The sequence below is a fragment of the Tupaia chinensis genome, unplaced genomic scaffold, assembly GCF_000334495.1.
Source record: "Tupaia chinensis unplaced genomic scaffold, TupChi_1.0 Scaffold138322_1, whole genome shotgun sequence".
NCBI classification, from domain to species: Eukaryota; Metazoa; Chordata; class Mammalia; order Scandentia; family Tupaiidae; genus Tupaia; species Tupaia belangeri.
In genome coordinates this window covers 2,050,991-2,076,828 of record NW_006198219.1, presented here as the reverse complement: position 1 = coordinate 2,076,828, position 25,838 = coordinate 2,050,991, and the positions used below count along the sequence as shown (strand labels likewise).

The 25,838-nt window shown below is 42.2% G+C and overlaps 1 protein-coding gene across 1 annotated transcript in view; it reads right to left on the bottom strand.

Annotated features, from left to right (window-relative positions):
* The window catches only part of LAMB1 (laminin subunit beta 1), an 82,094-nt gene that overhangs the window by 7,325 nt on the left and 48,931 nt on the right, over positions 1-25,838 (bottom strand). Inside the window, exons 21-29 of the mRNA XM_006161139.3 lie at positions 24,775-24,938; positions 23,325-23,549; positions 22,146-22,360; positions 21,311-21,407; positions 10,686-11,055; positions 6,953-7,137; positions 5,805-6,046; positions 2,748-2,951; positions 1,925-2,069 (exon numbers count right to left, since the gene is read on the bottom strand). Coding sequence (XP_006161201.2) covers positions 1,925-2,069; positions 2,748-2,951; positions 5,805-6,046; positions 6,953-7,137; positions 10,686-11,055; positions 21,311-21,407; positions 22,146-22,360; positions 23,325-23,549; positions 24,775-24,938 — 1,847 coding nt within the window. The remainder of the gene's footprint in view (positions 1-1,924; positions 2,070-2,747; positions 2,952-5,804; positions 6,047-6,952; positions 7,138-10,685; positions 11,056-21,310; positions 21,408-22,145; positions 22,361-23,324; positions 23,550-24,774; positions 24,939-25,838) is intronic.

Genomic DNA, 25,838 nt, shown 5'->3' with positions numbered 1-25,838 from the left:
AGACTTCTAGGGAAGGATTTCTTTTTTTTTTTTTAAGAGAGAGATTTGTGCTATAGGATGTGTGCACTTGCCAGAGACAGAGAAAGAGAGAAAATAAGAAATCACCTCCCGGGGGAATGGCCATGCCACAATCCCTTCTCTTCCTTCTCTTGGGATTTGGGGCATGCATGCACATGTGCCCACATGCACACAAGCCCCACGTGAGTTTGAAGCCTTTGGCTCTGGGACTTTAACTGTGGTCGACAATGTGGGAGTAAACATCTTAACCACTATACCACCTGCTGGCCCCAGTTTCCTACCTTTAAAAAAAACAAACTGGGCTAGCCTGGTAGTGCGGTGGTTAAGCACTGCATTTGGAGCAGGATTCCACATGGCCAACTAGCTTGAAAAACATGCCAAGCATATATGTGTATGCTCAAAATCTTGATGGGATGGAGGAAAGGAGAAGAGATTGCAGTATGACCATGCCCATTGGGAACTCATTCTCTCTGGCAAGTGCACATAACCTCTGGAAAATTAAAAACAATAACAGCAAAGGAATGGGTAGTGTCTTTTTCCGTGAAATATTCTGATATCTTTATGTGAAGTCTGGAACATTGGCGGCTACCTTGTAACCAGGAGGAACCAACTTGAATCCAAAGCTGAGAGGCCTAAGATTGCAGAGCAGAAAGAGAAAGCACGTGGATCACAGACCCATGAATCCATCTCTACTGCTGGACTTCTTTTATATGAAATAATAAACATCTTTTTCATTATGTTTATTTTAATTGAGAGTTTCCTATAACTTGTAGCCTTGACTGTCTTTACTGATAACACTTAAACTGTGACCAGCAACATTTATGATCTGGACCATAAACTCGAGATTTTTTATTTTCTCTACAGAACACTTAAAGCGTAAAGCTGTTTAACAACAGGTTAATATCCTATAACTAATATGCTGTAAATAGAATCAAAATCTTTGGGACAAGACCAAAGTAACCAATTCCATTTAACTTTGAGCTAAGGCATTGATTACATGAGGAGGCTTCAGAAAGTTTGTGGAAAACTAGAATTAAAAGTATGAGTCCACTGGCCACACGGTGGTGTGGAGGTAAAGGAACTGGATCCCACATAGCCTACTCTGTGGTTTTATTCTGGTACCCAGTGGCTTGAAAATAATGCCTGGTGTGTGTGTGTGTGTGTGCATGGTCAAAATCCTGAGAGGATAATGGCAGTGTGGTCATCCCCTCAGAGTAAGGGGTGATTTCTCACTTTCCCCTCCCTCCCTGTATATGTGTGTCTGTCTGTCTGGTGAGCACATATGCCCTGTAGCAAAAACTAAAAACATATATAAAAGTGAGTATTTTGATGCAAAAAATTGTTTGAAATTCATTCATGGTGTTATTATGATGTGTATTTTTCCACGAACTTTTTGAAGACTGCTCAGATTATGTAATTTATAACAAATTCCAAATTCAATCCTCATTTTAAATGTCTGGCTTCTTGATTTGCTATTTGGGTAGCTGTCAATAGGTCTGTATCTGAGAAGGTTATTTACATACACAATACACAAGCTTAAGAAATAGAAACATTTCTTAATATAGACATTTTTGTCTTTTTTTGGAGAGGTTTATGCTATAGGGCATGTGCGCTTGCCAGAAAGACAGAGACAGACAGAAAGCAAGAAATCACCCCCCAGGGGGGATGGCCACGCTCAGCGTGAGTTTAAACCACCGGATCTGGGACTCGAACCGAAGTTGACTACATGGAAGTTCCATGACCTAGCCATTACACCAACTGCTGGTCCCCTAGGCATTTTTCTTATTTGGAAAAATTACTTTAGACCCAGCCAGAAATTATCTGAAATATGGGTTTGAATTATAGCCTCTCATAATCTTCTAGAAACAAATATCTAAAAGAAAAACAAAATGAAAAAATTCCTTACGAGTCAAAAAGTTTCTGATTTGCTTGATCAGATTTCTCAGGTCCTCATTGCTCTTGTCCACTTTTTCTTTTGTAGCATTTGTTTTCAACAGAACATCTTGAGCATTCTGTTTTGCCTCATCTGCTCTCACTTTTGCTTCAGAGACCTAAACAAGAATAAATAACCCATGGAACAGTTTCATGCTGTCGTGTACCAGAATGTTAGAAATGGTTTTAAGAATGACACTGGAAAACTAAGCAGTTGGAATCATGTCTCTGGGAAACAAATTTCTCCCATTTGACCAAGTATTATACTCCTATATAGACTGAAGTTACTCCATGTACAGGGTCCTGAATAGCACAGCTAGTATTTTAATTTTTTTTAAGTGTTTAACTCCTCCAAAATATTTTGTGGCCTATAAAGTATTGCCTAGTATTTTTCTCAGATACCAACATAAGTACTTAAGTGACACATATTCCCAAATATGTGTCACTTAAGAATAAATGCTCAGTCACTTGTATAGGGTTTTGCACAGCTGGATATATTCATAGCTTTCAACCTATGATAAAATAGCATAATTTCCTCAAATTATCAATCTCAGCTTTGAGCTTCTGTCTCTAAAGTGTGTGTTATTTCCCTGTGAGAGAGAAGAGAGCAAATTCTCCCAACTATACATGAATAAAACTTCTCCATCTCTTTTCCTAACTTACAAGAATCATGAATTTTCACATATTTCTCGTGAAATACCCCATTCATTTTAGTCAGCACTTAGAATTGATTTTTTGCCTTTCAGATCCTTCTGTTCCCAACTAAAAGCAAACAAGTGTAACAAAAAGTGAATTACCATCTTGGACAGCCGTTCCACCTCAGCCAGGGCACTCAGGACATCTCGGTCAAAGTCCATGGCTTTCTGCCAGGCACTGTGTGCCACAGTGACCAGACCACCACAGCCAGGCCCCCCACACTTCTTCTGCCCTTCATCAGTTCTGCAGTTTGGGCCACCACATTCAGTCTCGGAGCAGGAGGCCCCTGGCGGCGTTCCACAGGTCTGCAACAAGCCAAGGATCAGGCACAGGGTTCAGCGAGTGAGTCTGCGGCAGTACAACAGCTGTGCAGGGCTTGGGTGGCCCCAGAAAATGTGTAGGTGGTCCTCAGCAAGGGTGCTTAACAACAGCGTGTTCAGGGCACAGGATGCAGAGTTTAGGGATACACTAATCAGCTCATTTCCAAGGGAACAAGGTTAACAAACCCTCAGCACCTTCTGTCCAAATGAACTAAAATGTACCATGAAGGCTCTGCCCGGAGTATTACCTATCTGCTATAACAAGTGGAATGCCAGGGAATGCTTCCTTTTCTTTTTTTCCCTGATCATTTGGATTGGAGAGAAAAATAAAAGGCAAGCTTCCATGAACCTTAGAGCACCATGTTAACTGCCCTGGTGAATATGGTGACATAAAAGCCCTATTATCTATCCTTTTAGCAACGTCACATCTAGTTAAGACAGAATCACTCCACATAAAATAGTAAAGAATAGGTCAGATGTAGCAGTAAGAAAGAAAGTAGGCAAAAATGAGACTGCTGTGGATTACAATAATTAAGATCTGTTGGCTGATGGGATTTTAGCACAGGAAGTTGAAGAACATTTCAAATGTGAAAGGAATAGAGAAAATGGGAACAAAGGTAGATATAGCTTTTCCAAATTACCTTCCACTCCGGAAGTCTTTCTTACCAGAATCTTACCAGACCCTGCTTAGTCACCCCACACAAATGCAAATTGAAAAATTACCAGTGAGCTATATGAAAGAAAAGGCTGAGCTGGGAGAAAGGTGTAGCTAGGGCTATCCTTTTGTGAAAAATACTCATGCTGAAAAGAGAAAGATTTACTGCAATGAAAAGCAGTTACGGAAGTACTCACAAAGAAAGTACTGTTTTTAAGAAGTAAAAAATAGATAAAATCAACCTTTTTTTGCCTAATTTTAAAGTAATTATAAGCCCACAATATCTCAAATTAATAACTAAAATAATAGTCTTTCACATATCTGGTTTGTAGTACTTTAAAAGCTTCAGGAAATAGTTTATTTGGTATGCTGTAGAAGAATTTAAGTATTAATCAAAAGAGATTGTAAAACCTCAGGGATGCTTTCCAAAAACAATCTGACAGCACACCAGAAGATCTGTTTTGTTTTAACAGACAAGGGCAGGCATAAAAAACAGCATCGTTCTAGCTAAATACCCACAAAGATAAAGGAATGGAGGTCCTTAAGAAACACAAGGGACCAAAAAAAGCTGTACGAGGAAACAGCAGCACGAAGTCTAATGAGAATTCTCACAGGATAATTAACAATACACACACAGTAAGAGAACAGAAGCTGACTAATCCCTAGGTAGCTTACCAGGTGGAAAAACAAGCACGGAGTAGGGTAGACATTTGTATGGCCAGAGAAACACTCACGTGCCCACCACCTACTTCTCTGGTAAAGTGCACATCTTCAGCATGCTAAGTTGTTTCTCATTGTAGTTCAGAGGTTTGTTTGCAATGACTGGTTGTTTGCTAGAATTTTAAAGGCAGGAGGGACCAGCAGATGGCATAATGGTTATGCTGCTGGACTCCCATGTAGTCGACTGCAGTTTGAGTCCTGGACCCAGTGGCTTAAAACTCACACCGAGCACATGCACATGCATGCCCAAGATCCCAAGAGAAGAGGAGAAGGGATTGCAGTGTGGCCATCCCACCAGGGAGGATTTCTCACTTTTTGTCTTGGCCTCTCTCTCTCTCACTCTCTCCAATAGCAAAATAAACTTTTGAAAAAAAAATTTAAGGGAGGAATCAAGACTGAAAGGAAAGAAGTTTGAGAGGATGGGCTCTTCATACCTTTATATAAAAACTTTGTCTACTGTTGGGTGCAAGTTACACATTGCTTTAGGCCTTCATTTTTTTTCTTTTAATTTTTTCATTTAGTAAATGGTGACATCTATTTCCATTAGATGCTATAAATACATGCTTATACTCATAAGATAATATAAGACTTCATAGGCATCAATAAAATTGATCACCATGTAGTACAGCATGTTTCTGTGTACTTCAGACCAAGTGGGAGTAGTGGAGGAGATGGGAACTGTCACTAAGACAAAGTTGGATTGAAATTTGGATTCTTCAGACCCTTCCCTTTTTTACTGCTTGTCTGTTTCCAGGCTAAGAGAATTCAAGCTGTAGTGTATAAATAATACCCCCACCTTCTTTCAGATAGGTATCCTTCCATGGAAAACAAGAAAGAAATAGGAGGAAGAAACAGGCTGTTTGGCTTTTTTTTGGCCTTCTGCCCGATTTTCATTAAACTCACTACTTGATTTCATTTGGCTTCAGAGTTACCTTTTAAAAGCTTCTAAGAAATGAATCTAGGCTAATTTCAGGGTTAATCTTCACCAGGTAAAGTTACTGGAACAAAGGCACATTTTAGCTAACACTCGTGGAAAAATTCTTTTGCTCCCTTTAATTTTTTTAGGAAGCCCTTGCCAGAATGATTCTGAATTTCTCCAAGGAGAAGGATTTTGCACTTCAAATCAGAACAAACAAAAGAAAATATAAAAAGGATAAAGATTCAATAAGTCACTAAGTTGATACAACAATATGGGAAAGAAGTCATGATTCCTTGGTAGGAAGAGAGAAACAGGTGTAAGAGGGAGAAGGCTGGAAACACACAGAACACACATGCTGCTGTTTTTAATCTGGCTTGGTCATGGATACCCTACAGCATGCGTGCAGAGACCTGAGTCTGGCAGTTTCACTCTTGCTGACTCAGAATGCAAACTGAACAATAATTTAAGAAAAAGCAGGGGTTTTTAAACCGTTTTTTTTCCTCCTGGAGCACCAAAGAAGTGAGGTCAAACCCCCAAACCTTACCATTTCGGCAGCAGCTGAAAGGTCTAGACTTTGAAGTTTGCCTGCCAGTTCATCAAGAAGGCGAGCCTGTTCCTCTTGTTTTTCTCTAAACAGAGACTCTCGCTCCAGCATCAAGTCTTCTACCCTGTCTCGGGTGAGAGCGGACTGCTCCACGGTGCTGTTGGGATCTGTGGTGGAGGCATTCACCCTCTCTTCTGCCTCAAGAGACATCTGGAAATACTTGGTGATGCTATCCAAGGCCCCTAGGGCAAGAAATGAAATTGCCCACAGTTAATTCTGTTTTCCAATTTCCTCATTGATTTTCCTCATTCATCAAATGTCCAATATGATATCTTCTGGCCCTAAGTTTACCATAAGGTTTTAAAATTCAAGAGCATCTTTATGAAGTATAGCTTTCCTCTTATGGTCAGTGGATATATTTTATCCCATTAGCTCCTAGTCTAGTTCTGGAGAATACCAACCATCAAGTGAAAAACGAAAAATTAAGTCAGTCACGCAAATGTTTCTGTACACAAGCAAACACCCAGTTCTTTCTAAATAACTGGTGTCAGGCAGCCTGCAGATTGCTATGTCCAGATGACTTTCATTTATTCAGATCCACTTCATGACTAGTGCTACGTGCCTAATAGAGCACAACACACTTGGGATTTAGGGTCCCGGTCAAAACGGTTTGGAAAAAAATCACGCATAAAACAGGATGGACAGTATAACAGATTTCTACTGTTTTTGCTTTTGGAGAAAGGTCCTAGATGGTCTATGATATCAAATAATGAAGGATTTACAAAAATTGTTTTCTGACCAACTGACATTCTAAATGTAAAAGGATTTCCAGAAGCATCAACTTAATAACTATTTAAAAGCGTCCCTTTCCAAGAAAAGGCCAAGGGGTTAAACTACTAACTGGAAGAATCAGGAAGTGGATACCATTCTAATATAACTATTGTGAGACCTCTTCTCTGTCTCCTAATCTCCCTGTGCCCCAAGTCCCATTTTATAAATGTGGGACTTCAATCTCCATTTGTGCCAGAGATTCCATGAGCTAATCAAGTGTTAAAACTACTGGAAAGCATTTCATTTTTCTTGAAAGTGCCATACTAAGAGAGCAGTGGATTAAATCAAGTATCCGTGATTGCACAAAAAATGCTCACCCCGAATATCTGAGTTTTTGATAAATTCCAATTGTTCGGCAAGTTCTTTCACAGTGTTGTCTAGGCTCTCTGCTTCGGACTGTAGAGAATCCAGTTCTTTGGCTGTGCTGTTGGCTTGTGACTCTGTGTCAGATAATTTCACTTCTATTTGAGCCATCTTTTCTGTAACATCTTTGGTTAGTTTCCTGTAAAAGAAAGGTGAGCTTACCTATGTAAACTGAAACCAAAGGAGAATTTTTTTTTTGGAGAGGTTGTTTGTTTGTTTGTTTGTTTTTTGCTATAGGGCGCGTGCGCTCGCCAGACAGACAGAGACATAGAGACAGCAAGCAAGAAATCACCCCCCAGAGGGGACGGTCATGCTGTAATCCCTTCTCCTCCATTCTCCTCTCGGGATCTTGGGAACGCACGCACACACACGAGCCCGGCTTGAGTTTTAAGCCACCGGGTCCGGGATGCGAACCGTGGTCGACTACGTGGGAGTCCAGCGACATAGCCATTACACTAACTGCTAGTTCCCAAACCAAAGGAGAATTTTAAAGACTCACTTTATGTTTTCTACTAATAGTGTTTTTATTACCCTCTGCAGTTTCAAACCAATTCAGTAATTTGTAACAATTCATCTCTTAGTACTGTTTTTTTTCTTATAAGATATTAAATCTAACAATTTTTCTTTCTGCAAAGACTCTGAAGACTAACACAGAGGTACCTCCCAGGTGTGTTGTGGCTGTTTGAGTGATACCATATCTCCGCTGCATATGAGCACAGGTCAGAGTGTGGAGTGCCAGCCCGATATGCTGGCTGCTTCAAGCCCATACAGTTGCACAAGCTGAAAAGACATAACTGACTCCAGTGTAGAGTTATGCCTCCCAGCCACCTGCCAAAAATGTGCTTCTCTAAACCTCCGGGATCTCCTTCAAGATGGGACACGCAGAGAGGAAGCCCTACAGCCCACCACAAAGACAATGGAGCCACCCAATTCAGCTTTTCATACACTGCCCCTTTTTCAAGTAAGGTTCTAGCAAAACAACTGCCTTCTTTCACCAAACCCCCTTTTATTTTTTATAAAGAAAAAAAGCTTTTAACTACTGAGAAGGAAATATAAAGTTTGCTACTACAGAATTTCATTTGAATCCAAACCCCCCAAAGCTTTATTTTAGGTATCCATTTGTACATTACTGTGTACATACAGTGTGTGGTGTGAGGTGTGTTTGTTTCACAAAGTAGTATTTGAGAAGATCGGATCTCTGAGAATTATTGGTTCGCCTAGCTGAACTTCATTGTTTTCTCAGGTACATAATGATCAATTTAAAAAACTGGGAAAATATAAAGATGCTGAAGGACTGGGGCCATTAGAAAAATGATATTTAAGGCTGAGATAAATACCATGACCCGGGACTAGCAGATGGCATAATGATTTTGTTGCTGGACTCCCACAACTGTGGTTCAAATCGTGGACCCGGTGGCTTAAAATTCATGCTGGGTGGATGTGCGTACATGCCCAAAATTCCAAGAGGAGAATCAAGGAGAAGGGACTGCGGTGTGGCCTTCCCACTCAGGGGCTGATTTCTCATTTCCTGTCACTCTGGTAAGCACCAGTGCCCTATACAAATATCTCTCTGAAAAAAAACAAAACAAAACCAAAAACCATGACCCAATTCAAAGAAAATTAACTAAAGTAATCATCTGATATGGTAAATTTCATTTTATAAACCACAATAATCTTTCCTCACTGAGGATAATATATGTATTTTCTTTTTTCAGTACTTCTTCTAAGGTCTTATAGAATATTATAACAAAAATAAAAATGAAATCTAACATTACATATTTTTAAATAAGGCCAGTTTGAATCCTAAAACATGCATTCTTGGCTAGTAGATTGCAAAAAAAAATGAACAAAACTAGTTTTCCTGAGATGATTACCATCTCTCTCATTAAATGAATGGTGAAGGTTAGAGCTGTCTCAGGAATGAAATCTCCTGGCAGGCTGTCAAAGGACACTGGAGTTTTTAGTTCTCCCAGAGGTACAGAAGACCCAGGTCCAGAATAATTTCTACATGGGCTTGTACTCAGACCATGGCTTTCCAAAACTATGAAACTTACCTATTAGGAGGCTAGGTCTTTTTAATAAGGAAAAAGACTTCATTAAATATATTATCACCCCATATCAGACATTGCTAACACCCTGGTCAGTCACATGGTCTTGGGCACAAAACCTGAGACTTTAAACCAAGGGGCAAGTTACATTAAATCTGGAAGGTCTTAGAAGGAACTTTCTATGAGGCACTTGAACTAATGTCAGCTGTCCTTTTTCTGCTTTAATATGAGATGGACAGTCCACCTGGTATATTAGAGGTGCTGATTAAAGTTCCATCACTCACAAGAACTGTTACTTTAATTTTGTCATAAAGTACTAGGCCGTTGGAAAAGTCACGTGATGCGTTTTTGCATAAAATCACGTAGAAAAATGTATATGACTTTTCTGACAACCCAATAAAACTACTTGCTCTCTATTTTTTCTTTAAAGAGGTTTTCACCTTAGGGCACATGCACTCGCTGGAGAGAGAGGGACAGAGAGAAAGCGAGAAATCATCCCCCCACACACAGTGGTGGCCAAGCCGCAATCCCTTCTCCTCTATTCTCTTCTTGGGTCTTGGGCACGCACACACATGTGCCCATTGTGAGTTTCAAATCACCAGGTCCAGGACTCAAACCATAGCCAGCTGACCATGTGGGAGTCCAGCGACATAATCACTATGCCATCTGCTGGTCCCAAAACTACCTTCTCAATGTACAGGACTTAGCAGTGAAACAGTTCTCTTAATCATGCCTAAACAGCAAGCCTGAAATTAAAAACAAACAAACAAACAAACAAAAACCACATAGCACCTGAGGAAACACAAATGCCTCACACCCTTTCCTGTGTTGTCCTTCGATTCCTGGGTCTTAGTGTGCTGTGTTTTGGGGTTCGTTTTGGCAAAGTTACTTGGAATATGAGCAGTCCCTGAGAAGTTTAATGTCACATTTCAATTCTGTTGTTATGGGCAAAATAAACACTATTCATTCAGAGAAATGATTACCCAGAGAAGGGCTAGGAAGAAGGCTTTTTATTATGAAGAAAATGTGAGAATCAAATGAACGAAGCACCGGTCTAGTGGACTAGTGGTTGAACAGTGGGAATCACCTGGGAATAAGGAGTCTTATCTATGGCAATAGAAAGTCTCTAGCAGTAGCAATACTTATAATAATTTATATTTATAATTTTTTCGTAATTACATTATCATTTCATAGATCAGTTTTTTGTTATTCTGTAAGGGAAGGGCAAATTCTCCTCTTCCTTCACAGGAGAGAAAAACAGGCTCAGGAATTGAGCCATCCAGGTTCATAAGCCTAGCCCATAGGAGTGCCGAGACTTGATCATGGCTGTCTCACCTCTAATCCAATGTTCCTTTCAATCTATGGCCTTAAAGCTTTATTTGCAAAGAGGAGTGCTGACTATAACATGCACATGTTCTACACTGCAGACTCCAGAATTCTGGTCCCCAGTGATGCGCCAACACTCACTCACCCAAATGCCCAGTCAAGACTGCTAAAAAAGGAGTGGCCTAGCATCCGTTTTTACTCACAGGACTAACCACACCTTCTGATGGAGTCACTGCATCAGGAAATCGTTGCCATTTACTCATTAAGTTGGAAAAACATTAGGAATTGTTATCGCACCTCATTAACTACTTACTCTGCTTCCTCGAAGAGATTCCCAATGTTTTTCAGTGGCTCTGCTGCTGGACTCTGGGCCAGGATGTCTTTTATGTCACTGACTTTCTTCTCCACTGAGTCTATGGTCTCTCGGTAAGGCCCGATCACACCACTGATCTTCAAGGCCTTGGCTTTCTCCAGGAATCTGTGGGTCCTGTTGGTCAACTCAGCGATGATCGTGTCCCAGAGAGCAAAGCACTGGTGGCAGGGTGTGCAGTCGGGGAAGACGCCCGAGTACCCTCGTGTGCACTTGTCACAGCGTGGACCCTCGACACCCTCCACGCAGACACACTGGCCTGTGGACTGGTCACACTGTGGCGTCTCAATACCTCTGGGATCACAGTCACAGGCTGGAAGGGAAACAGCAATGCAGGCTCATCTATTTGGTCACAAGCCTCAGTGACAAGATAAGCCATTTGGAATTCTCAGTCACTGCTACAGTGGGAAGGTGTCAGCCATCAACGACAACTTAGCATCCACTCTAGGAGAGATTGTAGCAGCTTCCTCCAGCATATACACATGGCCTCAACCCTGGCTCACTACTTAACAATAACTGTAACAGTAATAATCATTTAAAGTTGGGACCAGCAGGTGGCATAGTGGTTAAGGCACTGGGACTCCCATGTGGCAAACTGCGGTTCGAGTCCCAGACTCAATGGCCTGAAACTCTTGTGGGGATGTGTGTATGTGTGTGCCCAGAATCTCAAAAGGAGAATGAAGAAGGGATTGTGGCATGACCATCTCCTCTGGGAGAGATTTCTCACTTTCTGTCCCTGTCTCTCCAGAGAACATATGCACCCCATAGCAAAAAACTCTTTAAAAATAATAATTTTGAGTTAATAGCTAATACTTAATGTTTGCTATGTGTGAGCCACCACAGAAATATCTTACATACATCAGTTTATTTAACCTTTATAATAATCCCATGGTACTGGTGTTTTAATAATCACTGTTTTACAGATGTGAAACCTAAGATGTAGAGAGATCAAGTGACCTGCCCCACATCTCAAAGCAAGGAAAAGGCTGAGCCAGGATTCTGATTCAGCACTTGGCAACCCCAGAGTCTGTGATCGTAACCTGCATCCTGCCCTGCCTCCTCACATTGACTTCCTCACAAACCGTGCCAGTGCGGACCATTCAGGTTATATCCTGGTGACATGAACCGTCTGGCATAGACACAACACAAACAGCTACTAACATAAATGACCTTATCTGGTTGTAAAACAGAACAGTGAATACTTGGTGAAATGCAATAAACTTGACCAAAAGAAAACTAGATATAAAAGAATTTATAGGACTTCTAAGTAGTTTAAAGGCTTTCAACGAAGTACTGGATGGTTGGAAAAGTTACGACCCATTTTTGCACAGAAAAACAGAAAAATACGTCATGACTTTTCCAACACCACCACATAATCTAATCTGTGGGTGTTCATGTGGTGATCTCTACCTTCAGCGCTACGAGCACAGGCTCATCAAAGGGCTCTTGGGGTCATTTAGTCCCACCCTCTCACTGGTCCAATAGGGTTGTCATCTTTCGCAGAGCCAAGTGGCACGGGGTAAAATCATCCGTGGTTCAGGGTAAAATCTGCCTTCTTGGCCAGTTGCTATGGCTGAGATTACTATCGCTATTACGAGGCCTGTGACACCGAACCCTGGCTGATAGGCCCACATCTCAGGCAACCAGGTTATTTTCACATTTACATGTGACATCTCAGTGTTTGGATAACCAAAGGCCTGTATGTACATCTCATCTCTGGTCTTAAGTCCATTCTAAGAAAAAGTGGGAATAAGTAAATGAAAAAAAAAAAAAAGAAAATCTTATTTCTCTAAGTAGATTCTGGACTCCAAGCACAGGGGCAAGTCTGTTTTTCCTTCTCAGTAGGGAGCACAGGGTTAACTTGCAATTAAAAGGTCAACAGTCTTTGCTGAATGAGCTTCTCACCTCTTTTCATTATAGGCATACAAGGGACGTTTACACACCTATGTAAAAGAAAATGATCCTACAACTATACTGTCAGCTGTGACAAAGCACAACAGATTAGCACTCTCTCAGATATGTTTATAAAATCTTCTCGGGTCAAGAGCTGTGAGGTGCCTCTGAGACTTTCAAGTAAAAGATCTTACAAGACGGTTTTACTGATGGACCTGAAAGTCACAACCTACCTGAATGGTGGCCTGTACCATTCAGGTGACCCTCACCACATCCTGCTTTCTATTTCTAGTTTATCTTTTTATGCCCTTTGACTGCCAGCTAACTCCATGCTCTCAAATGGCAAGTTTGAGGAGAACATCACTGGGGTTAAGAGCACAGCCGTGGACTGAGGTGGTAAGTCCTGTCTTCCCACACCCTGCTATGTAATCCTGGGCAAGTTAGGAAGCTGAGTGAGTCACAATTTCTACTTCTGTAAAAAGGAGTAATCAACTATACCTGCTCACGGGATTGCTCTCAAGATAAAATAACTTAATACTAAAGTGCTTAGGAGAATATTTGGTTGATAGTAAGCACTCAAATGCTAGGTTTGTTTGCTTTTTTTCCTTTATGACAGAGGTGGAGGAAGATGGCAGGAGTGTGGGAAAGACAGGTATTGGAGAGGGTCTTACCGTGTCATGGTTTTCCTGCCCCAATCAGCTAAGTTATATAATAATTGCACATAACTGCCCCCGATGTGTTCAGGTTGGCCTGGGAACCAAACCTGTGCCTTTCAAGCTCAGCTTCCCAAGTGGTGGTGCTTTCTGTGCATCACCGAGCAGTGTCTAAATGTTTTTTTACACACCTCTTATTAATTTGCATTTCTAATAAATTCCCAGGAGTTTCTGACATTGAGGGTCATGAGACCGCATTTTGAGAAGTACTGACTTACTTTCCCAGCTGTTTTCACTTCTTGAATGTTTGTGTGTGTTTGCATTACACTCTTCAAAGGGTGGAGCAAAAAGCAGAAATATGACTTTGGACATTGACCAATGCATCCTGGTGCACAAACCTAAGAACTTGTATAAGCAGAGGAACCTATGGTAGCATTTTTTAAAATTATTATTATTATTATTATTTTTTTTTAATCTTTTTTTTTTTTTTTTTGGAGAGATGTTCACTGTAGGGCGCGTGCGCTCGCCAGACAGACAGACAGAGAGAGACATAGAGACAGAAATCACCCCCCAGGGGGGATGGTCACGCCGCAATCCCTTCTCCTCCATTCTCCTCTTGGGATCCTGGGCACGCACGCACACGCGCCCGGCATGAGTTTTAAGCCACCGGGTCCAGGACGCGAACCGCGGTCGACTATGTGGGAGTCCAACGACATTGCCATTACGCTAACTGCTGGTTCCCAATTATTATTTTTTTTAAGAGAGGTTTTTGCTACAGAGTGCATGTGCTTGCCAGAGACAGAGCAAGAGAAAGTAAGAAATCACTTTCCATTGTGGTGGATGGCCACACCACAATTCCTTCTCCTCCATTCTCCTCTCAGGATCTTGGGCATGTACCCAGTGTGAGTTTCAAACCATCAGGTCCAGGACGCAAAGTGTGTTGGCCATGTGGGAGTCCAGCACCTTAACCGCTATGTCACCTGCTGGTCTCCCTGTGATACCATTTGTAATAAATGAGACTACTTTGTCGGCTCCTGATCTGCAGGCCTTAGCTAATGAGCAGTAAACAATAAGCCATCTTCTGGGAACTAGCAGTTAGCGTAATGGCTATGTCGCTGAACTCCCACGTAGTCGATCGCGGTTCGCGTCCCAGACCTGGTGGCTTAAAACTCAAGCCGGGCGCGTGTGTGTGCATGCCCAAGATCCTGAGAGGAGAATGGAGGAGAAGGGATTGCGGCGTGACCATCCCCCCTGGGGGGTGATTTCTCGCTTTCTGTCTCTATGTCTCTCTCTGTCTGTCTGGCGAGTGCACGTGCCCTATAGCGAAAATCTCTTAAAAAAAAAAAAAAACAAGAAGAATAAGCCATCTTCTGATGCCTACCTACCCTGTGTTTCCCTTAGGCATGAGGCAACTGAGGTAGATGGTGCATATGTTTCTAGTTTTTTGCATAGAAAATTATTTCTTTCCCACAGGTGATGCAAAGTCGATTTTCACTGGATTCAGGCTTAGAGCAAGGGATAAATGCATATGTCGAATTTTTAATTTCTCTAATAGACTATTTTAGGGCCAGCAAGTGGCATGGTGGTTAAGGCACTGGACTTCCACATGGTCAACCTTGGTTTGAGTCCCAGTCCTGGGAGCTGTTCTCTTTGTCTTTCTCTCTCAAGCATGTGTACTGTACAGCAAATTTAAAAAATAATAATAAATAAATCATTATTTTTTAAAAATATTGTTTTGTTGTTTACTACTGCTAAAAGTATGTCTGGTTTTCATTCAGTCATGAGTATCTTTGAGGGGAAAACACTGTGGATTTGAAAGGGAGAAAAGGCTTCCTTCCTTACCTGGCCATGGCATTTAGTCTGAATGAGAATTACAAAGGGCTAGGGGAGCTTCAGCTCTCAGAAAATAACCAGTTCAGGCAAAATGATCAACATTTCTTCCCCCATCTAAAAAGTAAATGGTGAGCCCTCACAGATGTATGGATTACAGTTCCATCACTGAGAAGGTTGGTCCTGAACTCTCCCTGGAAGGGCACCAAATGACTCCTCTAAAATGCATCAAGTTTAATTTCAAACTGAAGCTGGGACCTGCTAAATCTCCAGTGGATGTGTGCTTCCTCTCCCGCTTACTGAATTTCCAGAATTGATTCTCCTGGGGTCACCTGGAGGCTCATATTTACAGCCCTGTAAAAAGAGTCCCCCTCCCCAGAACGTTTTCAGTGAAACTCCCACACTGCGCAGCTGAAACAGAAAGGTTGACTCACATCTGACAATCTAAACTTCACACACACTGACATTATGAAGGAGATTCTCCAATCATTTCTCAGACCTGGCAAGATGGAAAAAAGATCTTCTGTAAATGGCCACCAGAGCTAACCTTGCCATGAAAGCTTCCCTTGTCACTCCAGTTCCTACTGATTGTGACAACTTTAAAGGTGTGTACCACTTGTTTCCTGCTTTTTGCTATCCTATTAATTTCTTTACCCCAGCTCCCCAAATGGCCTGCAAGTGCCTCCCATTCAGTTGTCCGCTGTTCTCCCCAATGATCACTCAGTGTTAGATTGATTATCCACCTTTCTATTGGAAACTATTTTTTGGAGAGGTTTTTGCTATAGGGCACATGTGTTTGCAGGAAAGAAACCAGATAGAGACAGAGAGACAGAAAGCAAGAAATCACCCCCCGGGGGGGATGGCCACACCGCAATCCCTTCTCCTCCATTCTCCTCTCGGGATCTTGGGCACGCCCGCACACACACGTGGCCAGTGTAAGTTTAAGCCTCTGGGTCCAGGACTTGAACTGCAGTCGACTACATGGGAGTCCAGCAACATAGCCAGCATGACAAATACTAGCCCCATCTATTGGAAATTTAAATTTGCCTTTGGACAGAGAAAAGTGCTACATCAGATAACAGGGTTCTCTTCTGCCAGAGACCTTGCCTCAAAGCAATATGGGATTCCAGGATTTGCTACAGTGCCAAAAGGGTTCCTGATACTTCATCTAGGCATTTCTATTCTACTAAAAGCAAAGGAAGTTTAAATAGTTTTAAAATCTTTTAAACGTGATTTTTTTTTCCTGACATTCCATCCTACCCCTTCCCTTTTTTGGCCTTGGTAATGTAAGTTTAATTTTGATGTGCAAATTAGAAGGTGAATGTGATTTTACTTGTAGAAATAAGCTGCCTTCCTAGCCCAAGGGGTTCACAAACTTTTTTAAAGTAATTATTATTTTATTTATTATTAGTATTATTTTTTAAACTTGGTATAGTCATCAAAGAGAGACAGAGAGAAAGAGGGAAAGTGAGAAAGCAAGATGCCAGGTCTGGGACTTGAACCCAGGTCGGCCATGTGGGTGTTCAGCGCCTTTAACCACCACACTACCTGCTGGTCTCCACAAACTTTTTATGTAAAAGCCCTGTCTCTTTCATGACCACTCAGATCTGGCACTGCAGCACGGAAGCAGCCATAGATCATACACAAACAAGTGGGTGTAAAACTTCATTTACCAACATGGCAGCAGGATTTGGCCCCGTCTATAACTTGCTACCTAAGCCTCTCACCTACGCCCCACATTTCCATTTCCCTGGTTTAGAGACACTGGCCTTTTCCAAGAGCCAGTGGTACTAAATGGAAATGCTCCCCTCCGCTTGTTAACTACAAATTAACAGAAAGATTCCTCGTGTGGCCCTCTGGCTCCTGAGGGGCACAATGCAGAACTCCAAGCTGGAGTTTTCTCCAGCACGTTCGGTGGTGGGTGGATGAGACTCTCCATCCCAGTACAGTGGTGGGCTTGTTCAGACTTGGCACGCTCAACCAAGAGCCTCAACACTCCTGGACAATAGCAACATTCAACAATTTCTAACTTGGAGGCTTAACTCATTTGTCTTTTATAGAACTACATTTTTTTCCTTAAAGAGACTACTTAGCTGTGACCTAAGTCTTTCTATAAGCATATTGTTAGCTAGGTTGCACCAGAAAGTCTAATTTTGTGCCCTCTAACAAACCATTTCAACTGGAAATATATCTGGCAATTAATTGCATAATGAGGAAGAAAGAGGTTATATTCTTGTACCATAGATCTGTCTAATTTCAGATGACACTTCTTGACCTTGCTGATCTCCCATTCCCTTCAAATTCTGGTCCTCCCATTTCCATTATGAATGCATTCCAACATAAATGGAACCCTGAACTTTACTTCTGTATTTCTGTCCTTCACCAGATCATACTGGTCCTGCTCCTACTGCTTTCCATAGGTCATGGCCCTGTGGCTGGCGACAGAGTCCTCATTGTTGATTCCCACTCTCTTGAAGTGCTCTGTAGGTATGAGCTTCCTCCACAGGATTCAAAAAGCATTTGGGCCCCACCACATTGTTGATTGAGAGAGCCTACCCGAAGCACTGTGGGATGATCCTTGGCTTCCGGACACAAACCAAGCATCTATAACAACCATCTCCTCACAGTGATGACCCAAAAAACTACCCTCATTTCCAAATGACCACAACCCAGCTAAGCTGGTGTGAACCAATGGAGAGACAGTGTAAACCATAACTCCAACAGATGCAACATTTTATAACCTGGAATTGCCAAAATTAGCAACCAAGTGATTTTAGATTTTGACACTTTGAGGAAAAGAACTTTATGATACCCATTGGGGGAAAAAAGCCTAGAGATGAGGATGGTAAGATGACATAATTTAGTAGGAAGGGGAAAGGAATGGAACCCCTAGATCTAGAAGCTGGCATTATCTCTTGGGGTATTTTCGCTTGAGCCCACATCCTTACAGATGCTTAGAATACCCCTCAAGGGGTTGGAAACCAATTGTTACTTGCTGGGTGTGAACTGAATGATTGTGAAAGACTCAAATTATACCACTAGGGCACCAATATGGAAGCATCTGGAAAAGATTAAGTTAAAAATCACATTCTTCATGTGTATATTTTTAAAAAAATGTATGTATAATGTATGCACAACAACACACATTAAGAGGACTAGAAAGATCATTCCCCACTGAGTAAAGAGAAACGTGTTGTGGGATAGGGAAGATAAGCAGAGTCTTTGTTTTCTTCTAATACAGAACCATTGCTCGAGTTGGACAAAGACAGCCTGGCTTCAGGACCTATGCTCTTTGCTACATGAGCTCTTCATTTGCTTGCAGCCTGTAAGCCACCAGGATCCAGCCAGCATGGCAGGAAACCCATAAAGCCATGTAATTTTTTAAAAAAAAAGAATAATTATTTATTTTATTTTTTCATTCATTTATTTTTTAGCTTGAGCAGAGAAAGAAATAGGGTGAGAATGAGAGAGAGAGGAAGTGAGAAAGAAAGCCACCAAATTCAGGACTTGAACCCTGGTCAGCCATGTGGGAGTGTTCAGCACCTTAACCACCATGCCACCTGCTGGTCCCCTTGCCATGTGATCTTTATAGTTCCTTCCTTAACTACAAATCTATTTTTCTTCAAGGGAAGAAAGAAATGCCAAAGGAAGGAAAAAAGATACCTATCTGGTTTCAGGGCACTCTCCTTACACAAACCATGTTTCTTTGTAAAATAGTTTTTGCTTGCAGTATTTGTTTTTTTTGTGTGTTTTTTTTTCCTCTGGATTATCAGTGCAGTATTTGTTTTTTTTGTGTGTTTTTTTTTTCCTCTAGATTATCAATTTCTTCTGTAGTGGAGTAATCTTTCTCCTGGATAAAATGAACTAAGAAGCTGGCAAACACTAATGCCATGAATCTCTTTGCAAAACAGGAATCTAACTTTTGACCCAAACAAGTTGACACTGTTCCTACAAGCCACAAGATTTCTGGCAGATTTAAAGGCGAAAGTTTAAAGAAAAGATAAAAGGGTAAAGTTCTGAGCACTAACTGAACAATTCTCAGATTGACTCTGACTCCGCATAGCAGGCTTTTCGTGCTAACAAAGCTAGGACGGAGTTAAAAGGTCAGAAAGCTTTGGCAGCCAAAGCTATTTTGCCAATGACACATGCTGATAGAATCAGGGTATAACAATGACAGAAGCAGTATCTGGGGAAAAACCAAACCCTTGGGGTATTACAAGATTGAGGAATTCAACAGAAAAGTGACTAGGAGCACTGGAGAAACCAGATTTTAAGCAAGCTTGCACTTTCAGGAGACGTGTTAGAGCATGAGAGACGTACCTTCTAATGGATGTGAGAAAATCAGATCTCACTAGGAACCCACATCTGGATGAATGAAAAAGTACTTGTTTACTGACATAGTAACATCCACCCCTCTGTGAAACAAACCTATATTTAATCAAGATGTTGGTTCTGGGACTAGTAGTTGGCGTAATGGCTATGTTGCTGGACTCCCATGTAGTCGATCACTGTTCGAGTCCTGGACCCGGCGGCTTAAATTCATACCGGGCACATGCACGTGAGTGCCCAAGATCCTGAGAGGAGAATAGAGAAGGGATTGCGGTATGGCCATCTTCTCTGGGCCCTACGGGGTGATTTCTCACTTTCTGTCTCTCTGTCTTTCTGATGAGTGCATGTGCCCTATAGCATAAACCTCTCAAAATAAATAAATAAATAAATAAAGATGTCAGTTCAAACCCTTTTGGCCAAGCATCAATTTTTTTAAAAAAATGATATGCAATTTGTTCTTCTAGTCTTGTCCACTATTTCAAGTTTTTTGCTGATAAGGAACAGATGGGTTTATACTCTGAAGGAATACATAGTTTCTAGGTTTCTAACTTTTTATAGGAGACAGATGAATGAGTTGTAATATCTGTATTATTTCTTACTGTAGTTGTACCAAAAGAAAAGGTCATTTTAAAATTTAGAATCCAACAGGGACATATAATAATTTCAAATGCGCGACAAGGAAATTATACCAAAAGGCACATAAGAACCTACAGAACATATTTATCCACAGTTATAAATTAGAAACACAGGGAAGAAAATCAAGTAGGAAAGAAAGACTAAGAGGAAGTTGAAACAGCCTATTAAAGCTTTCCTATAAATGCTCTTAAGTTCTGAAAAATAACTTGTTAGGTCAAAAAAAAAAAAAAGCCACAGCTAAGAATTAAGCAATCATGATTCACATGATGTTAATAAGTTTTTGTTCTTAAGAAAATTTCAAGTTTTCTCCACTGTCCTATTTTTTTCTCTTTAAAATTGTAAGCCAAAGTGGGAATCTGAGTTTTATTCACATTTGAAAAACGCGAAGTTCCCACCATATATTCCTTTTGTTGTGTGTGAATGCTCTACGCCATTGCTCTCCGGTTCTCATTGGTTGGGATGTAGTATTAATGCCTATCACCGAGAGCTGTAACTGTCGCAGAGTCCACTGGATCCACTGGAATCAAAGCCACTTAACTTATCTGTGCACATGCTGTCAAGGAAGCTGGCCACAAAGATATCATTCAAAGGGGGGAAATCAATTTGCATAAATATATGGTTCATTTTGGATAAAAATGTTTAAAAAAAAAAGAAATTCAGGGGACCAGCAGGTGGCGTAATTGTTACATCGCTAGACTCTTATAAGGTTGACCATGTGGTCCAGGTTCAAGTCCTAGAGCTGGAGGCTTAAAACACACACTGGGCATGTGTGTGTGCATGCCCCAAATCCCAAGAGGAGATTTTGAACTGCAGTGTGGCCATCCCTTGTGGCAGATGATTTCTTGCTGTTTGTCTGTCTCTCTGGGGAGTGCATATGTCCTATAGCAAAAAAAAATTCTCCACAGTAAACAAATAAAGCAACTCAGAGTACTTGTCATGTGTGTGTGTGTGTGTGTGTGTGTGTGGATGGTTACAGAGACAAACAAAAAATGTCCCTGGGTGTGTGGCCGTAGGAGTAAGCACATTCACTTTTTATAACCTGCACTTACCTATAAGCTAGATGTGTCAGGTTTAAAAAAAAAAAAAATGAGCTTGAATTTCTTTTATAGTGAAACTGATTCTATATAGACAAATTAGTTTGTACTGTGCTTTAGAATTGACAGCCTTTGAAGCTCTGTGTTCCTTCTGCTCTGATCGAATGCCCACACAAGAAGGCCCGCACCTCACCTCGGCACTCCACGTCGGGGTCTCCCCAGAAGAGCTCCTGGCACTCGCTGCAAGTGCGGCCTCCAAACCCAGGCATGCACTGGCACTGGCCTGTGAACTGCAGCCAGAACACAGACCTGGGTCAAGTGGGTGTCAGGGCAGAAGCCAGATGTCATTTTTCCCCCCTAGCTGGCAGTTAAAAGAAGTAGAATTGAACTATCTGTCTAAGATTCCTTCCACACACTGACCTGCTGACCAGGAAAAGGGACTCTGCTCTTACGTGCCAAGAGCCCCAGGCCGCATCTCCTAACTGCTCTCTGCCACTGGCTTAGAAAGATTGATGGCATGTTAAACTTTACTTACAAGTTCGGTCACATTTATCCCATAGACCAGTAACAATTCTGGGCAATCTTTGACTCACCTGACTTAGGGAGTATGTCATTTTAGCAGGTGACAAGAAACAAAGGCACTTTTTACAACTCTGGGTATAGTTATTATTTGGTTCCTGTCAAGCCGAGCAGCTAAGAAAACAGCCTCATTCAGCAGCCAAGAACTAAAGACAAAGAACACACCCCTCTCTGTTCTCTTGTGGGTCTGCACCCAAAGCAGGGGCTCTAGACCACAGTACTAGGGTGTGTCAGATAGTGACTCTGCATGGTTATGCTGTCCCAGCCACATAGGACAGGGGAGGGCCAATGGGCAGCCCATGCTGTGCATGCCAAGCTGTGTGTCCTGGTACAAGGTTGCAACATGAGCAGAGGCTTTCTCTAACTGGGGCGAAGCCACTGAATGGGCTGGCTGACACTTGGGCTCATAAATGCATGTCTCCTTATGCCAGGTGGCCAGAGCTCCTCACCTCATTACAAGATGGCCCAAAGGAGTGAGCGGAGTTGCAGTTGCATGGGTCACACCCGGTCCCACTGGCCAGCTGCCAGGTATTGGGTGCGCAGCGGTCACAGTTCTGTCCAACCACATTGGGAAGACACAAGCACTGACCAGTGGCCTTGTCACACTGGCAGTCGGAGCCGTTACAGTGCTCCTGCACGGTGCCCAGGTAATTGCAGACACACTCTGAAAAAGAACACCGTGAATGGACTTAGTGTCATATTCGCCGATGTACACACAAGCTGAAGTTAGATACATCCAAACAGCTCAGATTTTCCCTCTCCAGATTTTGACCTTGAAATGCAAGGAAGAAGAGAAATGAATGGAAGTGACTTTAAAAACTCTAAAATGACCATTCTTTGGAAGTTCTACACAATTCTGACATGTTCCAGGCAGATATGGACAATGGTACATTTTGCCTAGAAGCACTTTTTAAATACAGATTCAACAAGATGCTAGTGAATCATTTTAACATTGAAGATTCAACTGAAAATTTTAAAATGCCAGTGGGAGTTAAGCCATCTAGTAATTTCAAACTCTTGGCAGAGAACAATAATGAATGTGTCAAATGTAGCTGGTAGGGGCCTTTAAGCTAGTGCTGGCTTTAAGGAATCCAGTCCCCTAGGTCCCCAGCATTCCACAAGTGTTTGTATAAACAAAGGCAGGGGCCTGGGGGCTTTGTAGCAGCAGCAGAAGGAACTGCTGGCTGATCCCCTGATAAGAAAGCAATAAAGAAGTCTGGAAAAGATTTGAGAGATGTCATTTCTTTGTCTTCCTTAGGCTGGAAGGCTGTACTCCATCAAGGGCATGAAAAAGGTAGGACCAGAGTGGCATTTAGGATCTCTCTGCCCTCCAATCAGCAAGTTCGTGGGCAGAACGCAACATCAAAACACCCTACGGGATGGCATTTCTCATGGATCTATCTCCAGGCACTGAGCCATATCTCGAGAGTTTAGTGCTAACCAGAAAATGAGAATAGGAAGAAAGGAAACATTCAATCTCATCTTCATCTGGTTGAAAGTGAAATTTTACCTCTCTGAACAAGTGTCTTCCCAAGTGAAATAAATACATTAATAATAAAATACTCCAGTGGAGGAGGAAGAAGGGGAGGAGAAACATGCTAACGGGCAGGCCAGGTGAGGCATCTTACTTCTGCAGTCCTGCTGGAGGGCGTCCCCATAGTACCCGAATCGGCACTGCTGGCAATGGTCCCCTTCCGTGTGGTACAGGCACTTGAGGCATCTCCCGGTCTCCTTGTCACAAGCTTCGGGGTCTGTTGTGTCAATGTTGTGGTGACACTGGCAAGGCTGACATGACCCTCCAATGTCCAAGGGATTGCCAAAGAACCCGGAGGCACAGTCATCACATCGGGAGCCTATTGTCCAATGAAACCAAGCACAGGACTTTCAGCTGGTGGACTCCAAAGCTCCCCAGTCCACCGATAGTCCTGCCTCAAGCACACTGAGACAGCTGTGTCTTCACTGCACTATTTACCGGGCTGGAGGATCACATCTTAAGGGTGAAGACCACACGTTTAGCTATAAGGAGTTGCTACCACTGTGCTGCAGCAGGGCTCGGGCAGATCTGGTAAGCATTCTAGCACACGGGGCTTTAGCTTCTAACTACATGGAGGTGGAACATGGGAGCCAAACAATCCAATATTGGAAAGTGTGAGCTGATGTTAAAGTCAGAATCCAAGGCTTATATAAATGGAAACATCGCTGCTTCTTCCTAAGCCACCTGAAAAATGAGACCCTTAATGATGACCCATTTCCCCAAGTAATATCACAATTACGTGTGAACGAGTTCACTGAGCTAAGCAGAAGCATAACCAGCATTTGAAACGGTGGCTTCAAGGAGGAAATAAGAGGGCATTCATTTTCATAACCAGCTAAATTCCATGAGTCTGGACAGAAAAACTGAGTATAATAAACAGTGAAGAATATATTCAGTGCTGACCAGCTCGGCTGTTTGGTGAGTCCCTGGATATTTTCTTCCACCCACCCATTTAGCATGTCACTGCTTTCAGAAGTGTCTGCTGGTAACTGAATGAGGGGCGGGAAAAGTAAAATATAAACTAGCCTTTCTACTGTTTAATGACAAAGGGCTTTGTTTACACCTTTTTTTTTTAAAAAAAAAAGAAGACGCTTTTCTTCTGTGAGGGAGTAGAGGGGAGGAGAGGGAGATAGACAGAGACAGGCACCTCCCACAGGGTCTCTTGCCATGATTTACCACCAGCCTCAGCCAGCCTGGATGGCAGGAGCATGTGCACATGGCTTAGTGTGCCCAGAAGACCACTGGATGCAAACCTGGGACCTTCCCATGGAGTTCCAGTGTCAGGAACTGTTGCCCTGCCAATGTGCCACTGCTGCTGGCCCTGTTTAGAGGTGCAAATCAGCTTGCTATCCGGCTAGTAGAACACTGTCACCACAGAGTCTCAAGAATTGATTCTATCCCATATGCCTAATGGGAAGAGAACATCTTTTCTGCTCCTAAAAATGAACTTAATTGGCCTTTCATTTTTTTTCCTCATAACAACCAACTCATAAAGACCCATCTTTTCTTCCTCTCTTGCCTCCCAAGGTCTGCACGTGACTTACCAATGTATCCAGTATCACAGACACAGGCAAGCTGTAAAGTAACAGGATCTTGATAACAGCTTCTGGCAAACTGGCGTCCGCTATGGGGACCATCTGGGCAAGGGCAAGGGCGACAGTGATCTCCTGACCCAATGATGGGGTCACCATAGTAACCAGCCAAGCACCTGCATCAGTTGCAGAAGAAAGAGAGCCATGAGCCATAGCTTTAAGGATTATATTCCAAGTCTTAGCCACTGTGATCTGTTTGGGAGCATTCTTCCCCACTGCACTTGTTTCCATGGGGAAGACTATCCACGGGAGTGGTGGTTCTCAAACTTTGGCTCCAGGAACAATAGGATGGAGGGCTTGTTAAAACACACTGATGGGCTCCTCTCCCCAGAGTTTCTGATTCAGTATTTCTCAAGTAATGCTGTTGGCTGCTGCTGCTGCTGCTCATCTGGGGATCACACTTGCAAGACCAAAGCATCAGGGTGACACTCCTGGCCTCAATGGGCCTCTCACTCACTGCTCTCCAGAGGAGCAGCTACATCTCCCCTGTGCACTGTATTGACCCATCAGCTGCCTGCCTGCTCTGAGCAGTCTGGTCTGTCCTTGTGGGAGTGGCTTGTAGTTTGTCTGCCTCTGTCTGTGCCAAGCAGGGGCGATGTTTTAGCAAGTTCACGGTGGCCACAAGGCTAAAGCCATGTCCAACTCTCACTAGTAATGAAGCCAGTATGGCTGCTCTCCAGCTGTCTGACTGTGGTGTCTATCTTTTAAATGGTTCCAGGTTCAGGCAGGGACGAGGGATCTTATTTGTTAACCCCCAAATCCAACTGATCCAATTCCCTCTCCTTTAGGGCTAAGGAAAACCATGGAGGTTAAATAATAGGTCAGGATTTTAATTTGGCCTCTTGACTTTTTACAAGGAATTCTTTTATTAGTCATGCTCTTCTTTTTCTTTTTTTCGTTCTTTTTTTTTTTTTTTTTTTTTTACAGGTAACATGCATTTGTGTGTAAGAGAGAGATAGAAAGAAAAAGAAAAAAAAAAGAAAAAGAAAGGAAAAAAAAAAAAAAAAATGGTTCCC